Raw genomic sequence first — 20599 nt, forward strand, 5'->3', positions numbered from 1 at the left:
AAAAAAATGCTGCTTTTTCCTTTGCTTGTTAGGTTTTTGGCACACGACTTAGATATGATATATTAGTGAATGATGGAGTCAGTCATTGGCAAAACGCACTGAAAAAGTTAAAAAAAAATCTGTGTAGAAAACAGTGAAATTAATCTTATCTGGCCACACAGCTCTCTGGGTGCTCACCTCTGACCCTAAAATTGCCCCTGCCGGTTAGTAAGGCATCAGACTGAAATCAAGCCCAGCCTCGACTTCAGATGAACGTTAGCCTGTTAAACCAGATTAAATGTGAGATTAAATGTGAAATTCGCAGGCAAAAATGATTTTGGTCGCTGGCAGCTGGGGCTAGTTTACTAGGCTAGCTGAACGTGGCTTTTTTTTTCCAGTTACACTCTGAATAACAGTACCAAGGCTAGCTTGGGCTTTTCTAAATAAAAATTTACCATTCATTAAATAGAATTACTTATATTCACACCTCTATGGTATAAAAAGTATCTCTTGTCTGCTTTTTTGGATATGAATATATGAGAACGATTTAAGTTTTTTTTTTCATTTAGTTAGTGTTTTACATGGTTTATTTGTGCATTTTCTATTTGGAACGCAGCTTTATTTTACCCAAATATGAATTGTTGTTAAATCACAACTTAGTTTCCAGTTACTGATATTCCTTCAAGGTGACAGTATGGAAACCTCTAGATGTTTCTCATCATAGGTCATCAAGGTCTGATATGGAAATCTAGTATTAAAGCCCCTCAGAATCTGTAAAATTGGACATTTTATCTACTTCCATGAATATTGCTTAGAAACCACTTGTTTCCAGTTACTAATTTCACTTCAATGTGATAGTAGGGCACCATAGAAGCTGCTCTCCAAATAGCATCACAATCTGATGAGGAATTTAAAAATAAATGCCTCTCAAAATTGGTAAAATTTAAATTTACCTAAGTAAGAATTTGTTTTGCACCATTTGTTTTACAGTAGATCAACTGTAGCAAAAGTGAATGAAAGACATTTTTGATGTGCAACTCAGAGAACACAATTTGTGTACTTGTACTCAATAATTTGAAGAGGTGTAACTTTTTTTGTAATTTTGAGAGATATATAAAAAATCTACAATAACAAAACACCAAAGTTAAAAGGCACAGCTATTTTTTCAACAATAGTTCTGGACCATTTGAAGCAAAACTGAGAATGTAAGAGGTTTTTGATGTGCAACTTGTAGAAGAGAATGTACTTGAAATTTTAACAGGTGTAAAAAAACTAAACAAATTTTACTTGTGAGTTTTTTTTTTTATTCTACAAATACAAAATTTAGAATGTAACTCTCACTACAACTTCAAATTCTCACTTACAATGCCCAAATAGTTTTGAAACAAAATAATCTTTATAGTTGGAGTTACCTTTTTTCACCACTGGATGGCAGTACAGCAAATCTATATAAAAAGTTTGACTGTAAGCGAGGCTTTCCCTTTTAGTCATTTGAACATTTACATGTGCTTCTACAGAATTTCTTATCACTTAAAAGTCAATTAACCAAATTACACATGAGGAGAAATATATTTACAGACAGGTGCCAAGACAGGAACTTTTCAAAAGCCTGATATTAGAATGTCCTTTCCATTGATTACTAAATTGAATTCAACATCTTCACAGACTCTTAATAGTAAGGATTTTTTGTTTCTTTCTTTTTTCTTTTCCGTAAACCTGAATCATCAAATTCACAGGCTAATATACCAAACTGTCATGGAAACTTCACACTGAACTTCAAGCTTGATAGTTTCTCTGCCTTACTTCCTTCCTCCAGAGATATCAAGCATCTTTTCATATCCTTACATTCAATATTTTTGGGGGCTCTTTTGATATTAACTGCTCCATAACTGTAGTTTGAGCTGTAGGAAACCAGCCTGTGGTTGTGCTGAGGTAAAGAAGCCAAGCTTGCTTTGACAGATGTCATCTAAAATGTTGAGTATGGTGACTTTTATCTCCCTCTTGACTGTAGATTCTCTAAATGGGTTCATTTAAGTACAAAAATACCCTGGTTATCAAATGTTTCTTGGGCAATGCTGGTCAAAAACAGGTCCTGCTGGAAAAAAGACAACACATCTCCATACAGCTTGTCAACAGAAAGATGGATAAAGTGCTCTAAAACATTATGGCAGATGGTTGTGCTGTCAGAAAACTATGTGGACCAGAACCAGCAAAGAATATGGCACCAAAATCATTAATTACTGAGAGAGGAAACTTTAAACTGGACATGAAGCAACACAGATTATGAGTTCTTCGACTCTTTAACCAGACTCTGGGAGCAGACACCCTGTCTACATTACAGACTAGGCTTACTCTTAAAATGAGATTATATTTAGAGTGGCTCAGATTATCATGATCACTATGGTTATTGCTGTTAAAGGCTTAGGCTTCTGGAGGACATAGGGACTACTTTATATTATTCTGCTACTTCTATTCTCCAATTCTGCAGTATTTTATTTTACTTTATCCTCTCTCCATTCTTTGATTTCTTCGGTGCATTTAAAATGGTTCAGCATGATTGACTTTTTCTGAAACTCCAGAAGACTCAGTCTGAGGTATCAGCAATTGCTTGGATGACAGACTACCTGACACAGTTTTTGTGACTCAAGGGTCATCTGTCTAATTAAGAAGTCGGCAGCAGAAGAGGACCAGAGGGGAAAGTACTCTTACCATTCCTTTTTACTCTGTAAACCTTTAAATTCCAGTAGGAGATATAATCCCATCATCTGTGGAAATACTTAGACGACTCTGCAGTCATACAGGGAGCTAATGAAATGGTTTGTGGCATTGTGTTGAAACAATCATCTGATTCAGAATGGAAACGAAACAAAAGGAGATGACTGTGCTTAAGGGAGTGCTAAGCCCTGTTTCTCTCCTAGACATAGCTATCCAGTCAGCTTTTACTCTGACTTAATGTATGTACTCTTCTTCATTCATTTTGAAATTCAAACAGTTCATCTGCTTAACTGTTTCTTTTCTAAACAAACACCTGTGGAGCTAGTTTACCCTTGCCTTTTCTATGATAAAAAGCTATCCTGATAAAAAGCTATCCTGACCTTTCTCTATAGTTATGCTGCTATTGTTGGGAGCTGGAGAGGTTCCACCTTTCTCCAGCAGAGTCCGCCGTGGATCCTCTGAGGGAGCCTCCTGCACAGCTGCAGCCCATCAAGATCATCAGAGGATCCACTATATAAGCTGTCTTCAGACCTTGCCTCAACGCCGCAGTGTTGATCTAGTTGGTCAGCGCTTAAGCCTAGATTCTCTGAGAAACTTTGTGACTTTGAATCCAGCCAGGATTCTAATCACTGCCTCTGTCTTCCAGGAAACCTGTGTCTCCTTCGTGAAGCTCTGGAAGAGCTAACCTGCCGAGCCGACCCTCTGAGCCAAACCTGAAGAATCATAGAGAACTTCCATGCAGCTCAGGACTAAGAGCTGGAAACCCCTAAGCCAAGGTCTGTTCATTACAAGACGTGAGACGCTGAAGCAGCAAGCGGACTCTGCTGATGAACTCCTCTCCAGATCCAACAGTGACTCTCCCAAAGCTAACCACAAGAACCCTCAAGGTACAATCTGTTACCTTCAAGAAAATCAAGCTTCAGCTTGCAGCGCTAACTGAACTGTCTCCCACGCAGACTCCGGTGAACCAGTGTCCAGGCCCGAGCCAGAACCAGTACATTCTGTGTGTTTGCACTCAAATAAACTTATTGAACTTTTATCCTTGTGTCCATCAGTGGTGTTCTGCATACGTGGGTCGCTCTTTGAGAACCCATCATGACAGCTATAGGCTTAGATTTTTTTAAAAGATTTTTTTATTTATTCTGAAAGTCCAATAAATATTATTAAAACACCATAATCAGCCCCTACTCTTAGAGTCAAATTATATGGATGTTTGGAAGATTGCATTGGGCTGTCAAGGTCTATTTGACAGAACTGTAAACTCTTATTTCCCAGGCAATAAGGACAAATAATATCACTGCTGTGATTCATCTAAAAGAACATGACACTATATGCTGATGACATCTGTTTACATCTGTCCCTTCCAAAGCAATCCATCCAGGCCCAAGAGTTCCTGGATGTGTTTGTACTGATTCAGGACACAGAGAACACCAAGAAAAAACATCATGTGCTTCAACTACTGTCCTTCAACAGCTCTTAAACTCAAATCTCTTTTGACTGAACGTAGGAAACAATCTGAATGGCCTTGATATTGTATATGGGAGGTGTTGATATGTTCTTTTTAATTTGTTGGTTTTTAAATTTGTGCGTAATAAATCTAAGCATCCAGTTACAATCTCTCATGATGGACTGCCTTTGACTCAGAATTTATACCCAAAGTGTGTCACAGTGTAACTGAATATTTAGATTCATTCCTTAAGAGTACTTTAGGAGACTTCCAAGGAATAAAAAACAATATAATCTGAGGAAAGATCTTTACATCTACCACAATGCCTTTTTTTCAAATGTAGATAAAAACTGTATTTCTATTTCTGATATAACTTAACTCTCATGTTTACCCTAAGCAGTGTAGATCAACTATTTATAGGCTTTTTGATGAATGGTGGAGAGGTGAAGGAATCTCAACTGATAATGTTAAAAAAATATGGTAGAACTGCTTCAACCTTTACTGCAATCTACAGGAAAGAGTTCAGTTGGAAAAACTGTGTTTTAATCTGTAATACTCCCTTCATGAATTATATATAATAAAGCTATTTATACACATAAATCAAGCAGAACACTGGCGATAGCCGTACTGCTCCACTTTTGAAAGCAAAACTTGTTGGGCTCTTTTTTTGCCATCAAGACAATTATTCTTATTGCCACATTTCCAGACAGGACACTGTTAAAGAAAACTGTTAAAGAAAACACTGTTAAAAAAAAGTGTGTTTATTACCCTAAAGCAACAGTTTTATAGAAGTTGTAATGCATCTACGTGTTGGATGAGGTGCAGGGACACAGAAGGGAATCGCACTCACTCTTCAGGCTCCTTGATTAAAATCTGGAACAAACTGATTTTGGATTTGAAATGATGACAGCCTACTTTGTTACTGATGATAGAAGAGCTACCTGATGGATTTTGAGATGAGTAATAATTGTTTACAGAAAATATTTAGAGCTACAGCTAAATACATAAACACTTGAATATTTCTTACGTTTATTTGCAGGAGGACCCCTTTGAAAGTTGTCTGAGATCTCCCAAAGATTGGTAACTTGACTGTTGCTTCATACTTAAAATAACTTTATTTATCTTTTCTATTAGACTGTGACTGTTATACAAAATAATAAACCATAAACGCTGATTTTCAAAAAATTGAATATCTTTATTTTAGATTTACATAGATATATACAGAATAAATGACATTTCAATGGTAGGCTACTGTGATAATGAAGAAAATCCATGTCAGGCAGGCTGAAAGAAAGCCTTAACAAAGTAGGGCGTTTTAAGCAGAGTGTGATCGACACCATCTGTTTTTATTTTCTTACACCTAAAGCTTCCAAACCAAAAATAGAGATCCTGAGATTCTTTTCTTAAAGAAATGGAATAATGTCAGAAAGATGTTGCTGCTGTTTGGTAACAGCAGGCAGCGACTGAAATCTGACAAAATAACATCTAAAGTTAGTCACATTTCACCTGCAACTCTGAGAAGACGTCATTGGACAGAAGATGGCATAAAGCTGTTTTTGAATTAGGCAGATATGAGCTCTGCAGTGGAGATGTACACTCACCGGCCACTTTATTAGGTACACCTGTCTAACTGCTCGTTAACACTTAATTTCTAAGCAGCCAATCACATGGCGGCAACTCAGTGCATTTAGGCATGTAAACATGGTCAAGACAATCTCCTGCAGTTCAAACCGAGCATCAGTATGGGGAAGAAAGGTGATTTGAGTGACTTTGAACGTGGCATGATTGTTGGTGCCAGAAGGGCTGGTCTGAGTATTTCAGAAACTGCTGATCTACTGGGATTTTCACGCACAACCATCTCTAGGGTTTACAGAGAATGGTCCGAAAAAGAAAAAACATCCAGTGAGCGGCAGTTCTGTGGGCGGAAATGCCTTGTTGATGCCAGAGGTCAGAGGAGAATGGCCGGACTGGTTCGAGCTGATAGAAGGGCAACAGTGACTCAAATAACCACCCGTTACAACCAAGGTGGGCAGAAGAGCATCTCTGAACGCACAGTACATCCAACTTTGAGGCAGATGGGCTACAGCAGCAGAAGACCACACCGGGTGCCACTCCTTTCAGCTAAGAACAGGAAACTGAGGCTACAATTTGCACAAGCTCATCGAAATTGGACAATAGAAGATTGGAAAAACGTTGCCTGGTCTGATGAGTCTCGATTTCTAATGCAACATTCGGATGGTAGGGTCAGAATTTGGCGTCTACAACATGAAAGTATGGATCCATCCTGCCTTGTATCGACGGTTCAGGCTGGTGGTGGTGGTGTCATGGTGTGGGGAATATTTTATTTGCACTCTTTGGGCCCCTTGGTACCAATTGAGCATTGTTGCAACACCACAGCCTACCTGAGTATTGTTGCTGACCATGTCCATCCCTTTATGACCACAATGTACCCAACTTCTGATGGCTACTTACAGCAGGATAATGCGCCATGTCATAAAGCTGGAATCATCTCAGACTGGTTTCTTGAACATGACAATGAGTTCACTGTACTCAAATGGCCTCCACAGCCACCAGATCTCAATCCAATAGAGCATCTTTGGGATGTGGTGGAACGGGAGATTCGCATCATGGATGAGCAGCCGACAAATCTGTAGCAACTGTGCGATGCCATCATGTCAATATGGACCAAACTCCCTGAGGAATGCTTCCAGCACCTTGTTGAATCTATGCCACGAAGAATTGAGGCAGTTCTGAAGGCAAGGCAAAGGGGGTCCAACCCGTTACTTGCATAGGGTACCTAATAAAGTGGCCGGTGAGTGTATATCTAGAGTAGTTTCTAATAATAAATTTGCATCTGTTTGGTTTCCCAGGTCACTCCGAGTGTCTTTATCGCATGTTTAAATATTAAGAGAGCAGAAAAGGGAGCAGTAAGTCCTCTGGAGGCATTTTTCAGGTTTCATGATGGGCTTAGGTTCTGAACAAGTGTCTTAAGCAGCAATAGTCCTGCACTTCATAATGTTCCAGAATAGATGAATCCCTTCATCCATTATTTTCACCAAACATATTTGAGCATGTTAAGAGATGTCAGCATCGCAGTTCTGTCCTCACAGCTCGCAGCGGTTGTCGTCAGTCTTATAGCGGTCCATGATACTCAGGACATCGTCCAGGATGGATGGGCCTAGATCCAGGTCCAATCTGGCCATGGAGTCTGACCGCAGCACCCCAGATGAGGCTGTGATGGCTGCCGGATGGAAGGCGGCGCAGGGTGAGTCGCTCTGCTCGCTCCTCAGGTCCTCATTGCTCAGGCCAGCGTCAGAGTCCAGGCTAAGGCCCCGGCGAACATCTTGGAGCCCGCAGATCTCAGACATGGAGTCTTCAGAGGAGACCTCGGAGAAGGAGCCGGAGGACGGGACGAGCCTGCGCATGGTTGGAGGGATGGCTATGTCTCTGCAGGGCTCTGAAGCCACACCAGGCGACTGGAGGTCATACTGGCTTGGTTCAGGATGCTGCTGAGGCTGCAGAGGGGGAGGAGCGTGGTCATCCAGGTGGAGGCGCGGCGGTTTGGGCGGGGCCTGCTCGTGGGCGATGGAAACTGGCATGGAAACCGTGTTTTTCAGCAGGCCGTTGGAGGAGTGCTGGTAGTGGAAGCCATTGTAGGCGTAGCTGTGAGCCTCGTGTCTGGCAGCGAACCCCTCGCCTATGTGTCTCTCCACGCTGTGGGAGTGGGCGTGGCCGTTCTGCGGCCGGCTCAGGGATGGCAGCATGTCCATTTTACCCTGGAGGAAACCGATGTCCCCAAACATGTCCCCCTCGCCTTCAGGTCCTACGTGTGCGCTGTGACGAACATTGCCAAGCGGGGGGCTGATCATGTCCCCTGAGAGGATGTCCCGCAGCTTCTGCCTCTTACCTTTCTTAGGGGTCGTAGTTTTCAGGTAGATGGGTGTCTTTGCTGGCATTTTTCTTTAGAAAATACGCTCACTGAATTCAATGCCTCTTTATGCAGAAATCTATCAAGGGTTTATATGCCAGGGGAATATTTAGGTCTCTCCCTGTAAATATAGCAGCTCCTCAGGCTGACTTGTGACTCAGAGGTGAGAGGAGAAAGGCATTGACCTCAAATCAGCTCCCACTTTCTTCCCCTCCTGCACAGAAAAGCCATATCCATGAGATAAAAGAATGAAAAATGGGATTTTTGTCCGCAGTCTGGTCCTCTGAGGTCAGCAGAAGCTTCTGGAATGTAGCATCAAAACGCTGGAGATCTATGAAGGGACACAAAAAAGAAGAGGGAATCAAAAAGAGGTTCAAAGATATGTAGAGAAAAGGAAAAAACACAGGGAGATAGATGAGGTGGAGGGGAAGGGAGGAGGTAGCAGGAATGAAGGCTGGGGGAGATTTACAGCCTTCTCTCCATAGCCAGAGGCCATGTGACCGACCCCAGTGTTTGCAGAGCGGGGCTCTGTTTCCCCAAAATGTGTGCAAACGTCTGAGTTGGTGCACAAAATTGCTCTAAAAGACCGAACACCCTCAGGAACAGTTTCCTTTTTGAGTTTCAGCTTTCTTGCTGCTCTGCAGGCTGTTATCACCTCCTGAGAAAACCCCGCCTGAAGCTGCACAGAGCATGTGATGGGTTCATGGTCGGACTGTCACAAAGGAATGTTTTCTCTATTCAAGTACCAACAACTCTTTTTCTGTCACAATTGAACCCAGTTTTATCTGTTATGTAAAATTAAAGACTGCTGTTCAATAAACAAATGGAAGAGACCAAACTAATGTTCTGCACAAATCTTCTGCTTGTACTGTTAAAAACTTGAAAGTTGAGTTTCATGGCTCACAGGTTCAAATTTGGCTCATATCTGTGCAGGATTGAAGCGCCGACAGCAGCCGGGAGGAGGTTTTATTCTCAGCAACATGATATTCTGGTATCCGTCACAGGACAGCATCAGCAAAACAAAGCTGCTGTGAAAGTTCCGACAGGGGCCACCATCAGGTTGGATCTTACAGTGCAGACCTGCAGCCACATCAATGATACTTTATATTTATATTTGGGTAGAAAGTTAATGTTAAAATGCAAAACTGATTTGATATTTGTGACTTTTTCCAACTCAGCAGATTTCTACCGAGAAGAAATACAAAATGATTCACTTTCCAATCTTTACAGTCTATAGCATCATGTTGTGGGAGTTTTGTGCTGTCAGTGGTTATGAACTAATAAGGCTTCAGCTTTTACTAAATTCTTTACCCTCACCTCAATTTAACAGCTAGAACATCTGGAACAGCCTTACCTAAGCGCTGGACAATGTTTAAAAGCCTCATCTTTAGCGGGAAACCGGCTGATATTAATAAACTCAGTGGAATATAATGGTCAAATATCCTGATAAAATATTTCCAGAAGCTTGATGGTGAACAGGATTGAGCTTATATTTGAAATTTAAGTAGGCTATTTTTAAATAATACACTCTCTATGTGTAATACTGACCCTGTTCAGGAGAATGAAGTTTACATACATCATTGAAATCCACAAACGGAATAACATTCAAGCCCACAACGTATTGACATATCAAGACCGTATTACAGATGGAGATTAAATGCATAAAATAATTCCTTGGTTGAATAATTTGAACACAATAGGTGTTTTTTTTAACTCCTATTGTCCAAAGGTACAGTTTATCTTGTGAACAATTAAACAGACACTCAGCACCATCATGTCAGTATTATTATCATATCTGTAAGTCACATCCTGTCTCAACTTGCAGGCGCTGGATAAACATGACTCCAGCTGAGTGGAGATCAGATCTATCAAGGTCAACATCTGCTCAGCTTCGACTCAGCTTTTTTTTTTTTTTTTTGGGGGGGGGGGGGGGGGGGGGGGGGGGGGGGGGGGGCGTATATGGGAGGGTCTACATTTATAGGACATTAATTAAGAAATAAAGCCTAAAAAACAAGAGACATTAATCTGTAATAATCTCCCATAAAATGCAATTTTTTCAACCTAAATAAATAACTGCTCTAGCAGATTCCTGGTCTTAAATGCTATTTTCCCAACCTGGTTGAGACAAACCTTACAGCATTTTCATGACGTAAATAAAAAGGGTGTGCCTAAGGTAGGACTATTTAACAATAATTACAGGAGTGCAGCTGGAATAATGCCTCTAATTGCCAAATAATACAAATCGACCTCGAAGTCCAATATGGCTGCCACATCAATCATGATTAATGATTAATACTGTAGAAAAATGTCTGCTCCTGCTCGAAAAATAGCATCTGGATGTCCTGTTACATTTTGTCAAAGTGTCAAATCTGGCGTTATTTGCTCATAATGCTCGTAGGTGTAGCAATGCTTTAAGAGGACAACAGGTTTGAATGTTTTCACCCTTTAATGTAAAAGTCTGAGAGCTGGAGGTGATACTCTGTTCTAAGCATGACTCTGATCTGTTGGATTACTGGGTTTAGCTCTTAGCAATCACTTGGGTCACCGAATACGTGGCCCAAAGTTCAAAAAGACAGAAACTATTACACTTGCAAATAGTTTATTGTAAATATCACTTCACTTTAGCCTCTCTACCCTAATTAGGTCTCACAAATGCACAGTTTTTATTTTTAAAATAAGAACGTTTTGGTAGCAAGTAAGGTATAGCCCCTCTGTAAGTTGTAAGAAATAAACCAAAATCAAATAAAGCTTGGTTCAGGAAGCTTTTTAAAGCTCGGGGAGGACTCAGAGAAGAGCCGCTGCTCCTCCACATCGAGAGGAGCCAGTTGAGGTGGCTCAGGTATCTGATTAGGATGTCTCCTGGACGTCTCCCTGGTGAGGTGTTTCGGGCCCTTCCCACCGGGAGGAGGCCCAGGGGGAGACCCAGGACACGCTGGAGGGACTATGTTTCTCTGATGGCCTGGGAACGCCTTGGGATTCCCCCGGAGGAGCTGGCCCAAGTGGGTGAGGAGAGGGACGTCTGGGCCTCCCTACTGAAGCTGCTGCCCCCACAGCCCGACCCCAGATAAGCGGAAGATGAAGGTGAATGTATGGATAATTCTTTTTATTATTTTTTTTGCAATATAAACTAATGAAGCAGATAGAGAAGGTCTAGCCACACTTGTAAGACTTTCTAAACCAAATAGGTACTAGAAACCCACCAGAAAACATTTGCAACTGTCCATCTGCCTGCATTATGACTCCTTTTTAACCAAACTTTACCTTAGAATGAGTTGGTTGCCACTACCTCAATGAATCCTTCAGGTTTTAAATTAAGAAATTCATAAAATGCTCTGTTGCTCTGTAGCCAGGTTGAAGGGATTTTAGTTACCAGCAAGGCTAGTGGGTCCAGCAGGATACAGTGACGTTGCTATGGAGAGCAAACCCTTGCTTCTTGGTCTAGCTCCATGCTTCACACTATATAGCAGTGAATAGTCCACCCTGTTCTCCATGGCTTGCTCTTTAGCGACTAACGAATCTGCTGCCTAGCTTACATCTAAGAGCCCGCTGCAAACCGTGCTTCCTCACTTGATCAGCATTGTCTGCTTCCTGCCTCCTCAGCAACTTAATTATGCAGTTTCTTCTTCAAATACAAAGACATACAGTATATTGTAACCTTAGATTATCCTTATCTCCTTCAAGTGAAAAAATAAAAGCTACATTGTGGATGATCAAACTAAAAAAATCAGCATTAATTTGCTGGATCAGCAAGGCTGTCAACTCATCTGTCTGATCTGCTAGTGTAATTTTTTTTTTTTGCAAAGTTTTTAGCTTGTGAATCACAATAAGCAGCAAGAGAGAATTGAAAATAACTACTAACTGTTTAAAGATGCTTTACTCCTAATCAGTCTTAGTTACTTTAAAACGGTTAACAAAGTAACATAGACTAATGATACTTACAAGAATAGGATGTGACTTATTAATTTGTGAGGAGCCAGAATGTCTATGAAAGGTACTAGAAGTATCAAATGATTGCAACATGAGTTCAGACATGTGCAACTTTAACCTTGAACAACACAAGAGAGTAATTGTTTGATCGGTGTGGATAACGCCGTGTTGCAAACGGCACTGACGATCTTCCAGGACTGTTCCTGCAAAATCTTGTTACAAAATCTCTCCTCAAAGAAGACGACTGGTTCATGCCTGTAAATACCGGACTAATTCCTGCAAGCAAAAACATATAAAACAAGACAGAGAATAAAAACGGATTCCCACAAACATCCCAGTAATTAGCCACAAAGCAACTAGAAACATGTAAGACAGCGGCTGAATCCAATTCCAGTGTCTGAAAGTCGGAAAGAACAAAAACAATCAGGGTTTGGTCCTTCTTTCAACCTAAGGAGTAATAAAGCTCTGCAAGTCCGAACCGAAATAATGGAACAAATGAATCATGTGGCTCTCAAACAAACTGAAAGGAGGACATTAAATGCTGAGCTCATAAACACACCCAGACTAAATCTGGAACAATTTTGACCACAACAACAGAGATATTAATGCCAGAACCAGTCAGAACTGGTTCAGATGAACCAGTGATGCAACAGATTATCTGCAAAGTTGGACCTTCTGATGCAAAACTTCACTTTTACAGCCAAACTACGATACTAAAAAGTTATTTTATCATAGCTGTGTACATATAAAGATTTGTTGGAATAAAAAAAGATAATTAGCATAACAGGAATGTAGAATTTCTTTTTAATAAAGTTTGTTCTTTAATATAGTTTAAGGAAATGCTCTCAACTGAATTCATAGAGTAATGAGGACCAATTGGGTTTAAATATAACAAGTACTTAAAATCCATCATTAAATATTGTATGACGTACTTTCAAACAGAACCTTTCATCCGATTCACTGAATGTTTGATTCTTTCTCTGCCAAATAAATAACATCCAAGGAGCTCATTTTCAACTGGCAGCATCTCTGAGGCCAAACCTGATCTTATTAAATATTTTCTGCTTTTATGGCCTCGATGAAGTCTGATTAAATCCGTTTTACTGGTTTTGCAAAGACCGTTCTCTCAGCCTATGCAGCTATTATTTGGATCAAAACAGATACAGCTACATAAATAAATAAAAAATCCTACAAAATATGATAAGAGGTTTTAGAAAACTTCTCAGATATGCGTAAAATTACCAGAAAATTCACACAGTAGATCAATAACAAGCAGGTTATTTTCTGGGTCACTGTGCACCTCATTGGTTAATATTTATTTGCTTTTTGATGCTTTGAATCAATCAATCAAATGAATCAAAATGCAAAATGTTTACCGTCTGTTTTCCTCTGGAGTCTTACTTGTCTTAAATTACTGTAAACTGTTCGCATACAGTGTTTTTTGCTTCAATATCAAATAAAATATGTCATCTGTTTATCTGTCATGTCAAACCTTCGAGGTTTAATGTTAAAACCAAGGTTTTTTACAGGGCCAAGACCAACACACTGGTGAGTGTTAAAGTTTGAAAAGGTATATTTTAATAGTCTCTCTATAATTAAAAAGCAATCATTCTGTTATAATTATAAATGTTTTTCTCACCTTGAAAGTAGGAACTAAAATGAAAATATCCACTTTCACTCAAAAATAAGAAAGCTTATCAATTAATGTGGATTTGTTTCTAAAAACCTAAACATAATCATCAAGGAAGTTTAGATTTTATTCCAAACTCTAATGTAAAAAATACAAATGCTTAAATAAAGAATATCAGATAATAGTTTATGGTTCATAAAAAATCATTTTAGAGGAAATTTTTTTTGGTTTATTGTGGGGCACCTCATAAATAGAGGATAATGACAACATAACTTTCTTGAGTCAAACTTAAAAGGGTTTAAGCCTAATTACTCATGAAGGGAGGTTTGCTGGTGTCTCTTTTTTCATGCATCACCTTTCCTAAAAGACGTAATACTGGAAACGGGAACACACACTGATGATGTAATCAACCGAGGAGAAGGAGGAGGAGACGGACGAGGAGGCTGATCCAACATCTGTTTCTGCTCTCAGGCTCCATTTGTTTCCTGACTGCAGAAACAGGACCGTTGAGCTCATCATCTTCTTCATCCTCATCATAGGACAAACAGTTTTGTTGTTCTTCTGTAGACCTGTGTATAACTGCACAGCAGGCGGCAGTTAGGCAGATAGTAGTCTGCCTGTCTGTTAATCCGCTTGTTTTTACAGTAAAATAAAGCTGATTTGGTTTGTTTTTCAGTTAATATGGTTGTTTTGTCCACAGTGGAGCTTAAAAACCTCCGTGGCTGGCCTAAGATATAAGCAAACCTAGCGACTGCTCAGGGCCCCTCAAAGAGAACACAGAGTTAGTGTGCACTCCAAACAGCCTATGGGTAAATTTTAAAAACATTTCCGTTTCTTCATAAAGCTTTTTTACTCTCTGGAACTTAAAGGGACACTGAACATAATCTAATACTTTATTTGTTGATGGTTTTGGGGATCATTCGTCGTTATATACAAAACCAGTCATGCCACTTACGCAGTTAATACTAAGCAGTGAGACCAAGGCTTCCTATATGCAGTCATGGAGAACGTCCTTAGACCACCTTTGTTTTCTTCAATTTCCTGAACTAAATGTATATTAACTAAAGAATGAAGAAGCACAACAAAATAGAGAAGAATAATGGTTTTATATTTTTTTTCCACATCATTATGTTGTCATATTAAAGACAAAATATAATTGTATTTTAATGCCAAAAAAAACTTAAATCTCTAACATCCGAGACAAACATTTTAGAGCTATTTTAGTCACACCATTTAAATCAGGAATGTCTTTCTGTATATGAGGAATGCTGTCATTGCTTATAGCTATAAACATTAAGATTTTCTGGATTTAAAGAAGTAATGAAAAGCTGAAAGAATGCATAAATGTTTTTTGTCTTGAATGAATTGAGCTTGACAAACTGACACCTTTCTATTAGAACCAGAGTAAAGTTCTTTGAAAATTTGACCCATAAAAACTAGTGTTGCACCGATACTGATACCAGTATCGGGCAGGGCCCCAATCCAGCACTAAAATGGTGGTATCGGTATAGGCGAGTACCGACAAATAGGGCACTGATACCATTTTAAGAGCCAAAGGTTTATTCAACTATTGTCACCCATTCCAGGTAGGCAATAAAAAGTTCTACTGGATTCACTTTGTTTTAGGCTTTTTTCCAGCTTCACAAAGGTAGGCAGCAGCTTGACAAAGCCATGATGGCAATTATTTTACATCCCAGTATTATGCAGTTCTTCATATATACACACACATCAATTTCAAACAGATGGTATCGGTATCGGCCAGTAATGCACAGCCAGGTATCAGGTATTGGGGCAAGAAAATGGCATCTGGGCAACACTAATAGAAACCCATCTGTTGAATCAGACCAGCCTTCCCTCTCGATGTGCATCAATGACTCATAATTCGTACATTAAATCATCACTGTTCCTTCTCTGGACCAATCCTAATTGATACTGACCAGTGCATTTAAAGCATTTTGAATTCCCTTATTACTAAAATGTGCTATAGCCTGACTTTCAGACAACTCAAATCATCTCTTTCCCATTTTAGAAAATATTAACACATTGTCCAAACTGTCCTACCTATTAACAGGTGCCATTATAAAGAAGTTAATCAGTGGCAATTAACTTTCTGGTCAGTGTTCATAACATTCACTCTGATCAGTTTAATTTAGTGGTCATGCATTAATAGGAACCTTAAAACACATTCATATATCTGGAGGAAGCACTGATCAACATTTTGCACTCTGATTTATCCCTGCCTAGGTAATTCTTGCTTAGTTAATTATAAAAACTAAAGAAAACTAAAAACAAACTACAAATAATAACAACCTTTGGTTTTCGGCCTTGTCAGAGACTTTGCGTAGATTCCTGTTCATAAAACAAATAGTTCTGGCATAGGCAAGGTATATATTTCTTTATAACAGTTGTCACTATCCAATCCGTCTTGCGCATGCGCGAATATATATCCGGGTATCCATAAAGAATGTAATTATGGTACTAAAATTACTTCCTTCTATCCTTACCTCACTGAAGAATGCTAATACACATCTATGAAAAATATTTTATGACTTTTGTGAAACAATTTTGATGCTTTTTACATTTTCTTCGTTAAACGGCTTCTCTGACGTCATCATCGGACATGCTCAGAACAGTCCGACAAAATATGATTAAACCATCCTTATCTGAATTTTGGTTGTTTCTTTCTTAGATTACGCATTATATACTGTAAGGTTAAAACACAACGATAAAAAACTCAAAAAGACTAGATTTATGTTTAAATCCAAAGCCGGAGAAGTTAGCCACTGCAAGTAGCGTAGGATCCCATTTCCAGTGCAGATCGGGCAGAGACGAGTGATAAAACAGAAAGGATTTCATGAAATACATTAACCTTTGAAACATATTTTAGTATGTTAACTATTTTTGGGGAGGGAAAAACATCATTTAGGTCTTTTTAACAAAAAACATCCAGGGCGACCGAGATGTATATCTGGATGCGCAAATAAGCTGATAACGCATGCGCAGAACAGATCGTGCTTGCGGGACAGATCGGGTGGTGACAAGAGTTGCTGTGACATTTAAGAGAGAGTTTTCCCCCACCAATCTGCTTAAAGCAGTCCCCTTAGTGGTACGGAGGAGACATAGGTGGAGGGATTTTGAATATTGCATACTAACAGATGTTCATGTGTACCTCAAAGTTACATTTAGGGCAAATTAAAAAGTTAGCAATAATAATTTGTCAGCTTAAACTAAATGCTGCTGTATAAACAAGACACCCTTACAGCATTATATATATCTCTCTGGAAAAGATGCTGCTTGACACAAAGACATCAATTCCTGTATTTAGTTCTCAAATTCCAATAATTATTATTGTTTTAATAGTATGCAGGATATTGTAGATCCTGTTTTTCAGTGTAGTCCTGTTTCTCTGACTGTTACTGGCTGGATGTGCTCTCTTCATCCTCTGACGCGGGAATTGGCCTGGAGCCCATCTGCTTCTGTCTCCTTGAACCCCAGTCAGACTCGGCAGATGGCCGCTCACACTGAGCCTGGTTCTGCTGGAGGTTTCTTCCTGTTAAAAGGGAGTTTTTCCTCTCCACTGTCACTACGAGCATGCTTAGTGTGAGGGATTGCCTTCGAGTCAATGAGTCGATGTAATCGACTGGTTTTCCTTAGATAGAAAACTTTGAATCAATTTGACTGTATGATCTGGTGAACTGTAAAGTGCCTTGAGATGATGTGTTGTGAATTGGCGCTATAGAAATAAACTGAATTAAATTGTCACCACTGGTTATCATAGGGATTCCTAATTGTTTTATATTATAAGAACTACTGCCCAATTTTCTAAATCTTAAAGAATGACAAATTTTATAATATTGTCCAAAATAATGTTTTATCAGTATTAAGAAGAACTTCATTAAATGCATTTAATCCAACCATATGAAATTCTGCTCAGGCCCTCACACAACTTATGGCTGGCCCTAAAAGAAACTCAATGAGGGAATAAATTCAACCTTTCTTTTTTGTCCAACTTTTTTGTCCATCCCCCAAAATGTGACATATTTCCCATCAAGGGCGTAGGTTTGATTTCAACTTTGGTAGGGACACTATTCTTCAGTTTCATTGGTCTTTAGCAAAAAATAAGCATGCTCTTTTTTATGCTTAATGTGAGCTTCAGGGCTCATTTTGTTTAAAGAGAACAGCAGCATTTCTTGCTACATTAATAGGCTACAAATCTTAAAAGCACTACATGCACTAGATGCTGTTTATCAATATTTAAAGCATCACTGGCTCTGATGAATGTGGAATTAGGACTTTTTCCACTTTGAAAAGGATTGCATTTAAATTTACCTGCGACTAAGACAGTGTCTGTTTAACCAAATATAGTCTAATATGTGGATTTATCCTGTGTTTTCTTCTGAAGATATAGAATTGTGCAGAGGTAAACAGAGGTAAACCCCACTCTTATTTTTTTTAATCTAATATGCTCTCTCTGGATCATGCAAAATAATACATTCAAGGGACAGCAAATAAATGTATAGTATTTACATGTGCACTGGAACTAGAAGAGGAACTGACACTGAGCATTTAAAATATTAATATTAGAAGTTGTACATCTGGGCTGTAGTTAGCCTACTCTGTATTGCTAATTTCATGTATTTTATCTATGGCTGAAACAATCATATTAACAAATTATTTAAATAATTGTGAACTAATTTAGTAATTGATTAATCGTAAACTGGAGTATAGGGCCACTAAAATGTGCCTTTAGCCGACAGAGCGACCCACTTAGAGCAGGAATTACACCAAGATTGTAAAAAATATTAGCATTTAAGAAGTAAAAAAAAAAAAAGTTTTGTCTCTCAATATTCTCCATCCAGAACTCCTCCAAAGGAAACGTTTAAACGTTTCTGTTTCACCTGGTTTCATTTCATAAAAGATCTTCTGTAAGGAGCCTTTGGCTATCTGATTAAAAGATAAAATAAAAGAAATCATAACGTTGTTAACTTACATTTCTCAAGTTCCACAAATCAATAAAACTCTCTCCTGCTTTTTTACAGAACTCCAGTCGGAAGCTTTCGCCTGTTTTAGCGTAGATAATATTTTTTTTCATTTGGACTAGCTTCTTGGCCCAATATTAATTTATTTTAGCGTCTTTTTTTTCGCGCTCCAAGAACCCGCGCACATACAGACTAGAAAACACGCAATCAGAAAGAGAGAAGGCGGAACTTAAGGCAGAATAATCAGAGAGTTAAACCGCGCAGCACAGTTGATGCGCTGCTATGTGAAAGATACAGGAAAGAGCAGGCAGCTGCAGCTACCAGGCAGAGAAGCTGCGAGAGGAAAAGAAGCGGCTGCTGTATAGTAAATTATAAACATGTTGTTTACATCCAATTATTGGTAGGGACAAATAGGTCCTTCCAAGTTTTTGGTAGGGACATGTCCCTATGGTCCCTATGCAAACCTACGCCCATGTTTTCCATAATAAAGCCGATGAGTAAATGGGCCATATGCACTGAATCAGCTCAGCTTATGATTCATGCCTGTCTTCATGTTGCAATATCAGTCTGAGAGCAGGTTCTGGGGTTTAGATCTGCTGGCTTTTGTTGTCTTTACCTAATTATGATGCAGTATAACTGGTTCCAGCAGCTCCTGGGGTTCATTCTGATAAAAGACTGTGATCAGAGAAACAAAGTTAAAGCCTAATTAACTTCCTCAGCTCTCAAACCCTGTGGGTTATGTAAGAGCAGCCTCTGAGATCATCCTCAGGTCCCCCTGAAGTCTCCCCAGCTGACTGATTTCAGTAGAATAAACATCCCCCTTTCTGGAAAACACCAGGCAGAGACACACACAGCTTCTACTTTTTCTTTCTTTTTACATTAACTTCTCCTAAAATGGTCTTTGACGATTTAAAGCAATGTTTTGGATCACTTTTAGTCAAATTCACCAACTTTTAAAACATTTTAATCTCTATAAATTAAGATGATGATGCTCAACTTCAGTTAAAACAGTCAGCAGATGAAATTGAATATAAGCAGGAGGATTGTTGCATGAATGTTTATAAAAATATATTTTCTTTTCTTTCTAACACACTATAAATTGTAAAGCTTAAGCTTTTACTGCCTCCTGCCACTGTGGAAGCGCACAAAGGGGCGCAGCCTGCTAGAAGCGTTTATGTCAACAATTAAATTGTAACACGGGTCACTTTTCACTCTTTTTGTTTTCTAAATAATAGAGACACAAAAGCCCCATTCAGAAGCTGAACTGCAGCCACACACCTCACATTTAAATGTGTTCAAATAAAAAACATCCAAAATAAGGAAATAATCATTTTAAGATGATATTTACCCCCAGAATAAATTCTGTCTCTTCTCTTGTAAAATCACGGTAGTCTTTAGTCCTACAATCCACGGACACGGAGGTGAGCTCCACGCAGGGAATAAACCTCTTACTGACGGGTTGTTATTACTGTCTCTGAGAAAGTTAAAGTGGATCAACTCCCCAACTGAAGGAGAAGCGTTAAATCAGCTCACTTAAAGGGACCGAGGCCAACATCCGGTTTGAGATTTCAAAATAAGATCCTCTCACACTTAGCCTAACGCAACAACACAAAAGAAAGTTTCTCAAAAAGAGCAGTTTGCTATTGTTTTTGATGCTATTCCACCAGGTGTAATAATGTTATTTAAAGTTCAGACTTCTCTGTTCTCCGAAGGCCCAAGACCTCTACCTGATCCAACTGATACTCATGTAGGTAGACTCTGATTTCAACCCTAATCTCCTAAAAATAACAAACATTCACACTGTATTCCAAGATAACTGCATCTCAGTTCCTTATGTAATTTCAGTCTGGTCTGGTCTCAGAAGTATGTTGGAACAAAACATGGTCTTTACTCATTAAATATATTCTAGTAAACAAGGTTAAAAAGGTTTCCTTTAAGATTATTCACCGCTGTGCACAGGTGTAAAGTAACGAAGTACAAATACTCATTACTGT

At 39.1% G+C, this 20599-nt stretch overlaps 1 protein-coding gene across 1 annotated transcript; it reads right to left on the reverse strand.

Moving 5' to 3' along the window:
* Positions 1 to 6963: 6963 nt before the first annotated feature.
* On the reverse strand, positions 6964 to 20120 carry zgc:154093 (uncharacterized protein LOC777623 homolog). Its single transcript, XM_038305295.1, has 2 exons — positions 19954 to 20120; positions 6964 to 8400 (listed from the first exon to the last, which is right to left on the reverse strand). Exon 2 carries the CDS (start codon positions 8095 to 8097, stop codon positions 7246 to 7248), a length of 852 nt encoding a protein of 283 aa, XP_038161223.1. The 5' UTR covers positions 8098 to 8400; positions 19954 to 20120; the 3' UTR covers positions 6964 to 7245.
* Positions 20121 to 20599: the final 479 nt, after the last annotated feature.

Source organism: Cyprinodon tularosa, unplaced genomic scaffold (genome assembly GCF_016077235.1).
Source record: "Cyprinodon tularosa strain WSP-4 unplaced genomic scaffold, ASM1607723v1 ctg554, whole genome shotgun sequence".
Taxonomy (NCBI): domain Eukaryota; kingdom Metazoa; phylum Chordata; class Actinopteri; order Cyprinodontiformes; family Cyprinodontidae; genus Cyprinodon; species Cyprinodon tularosa.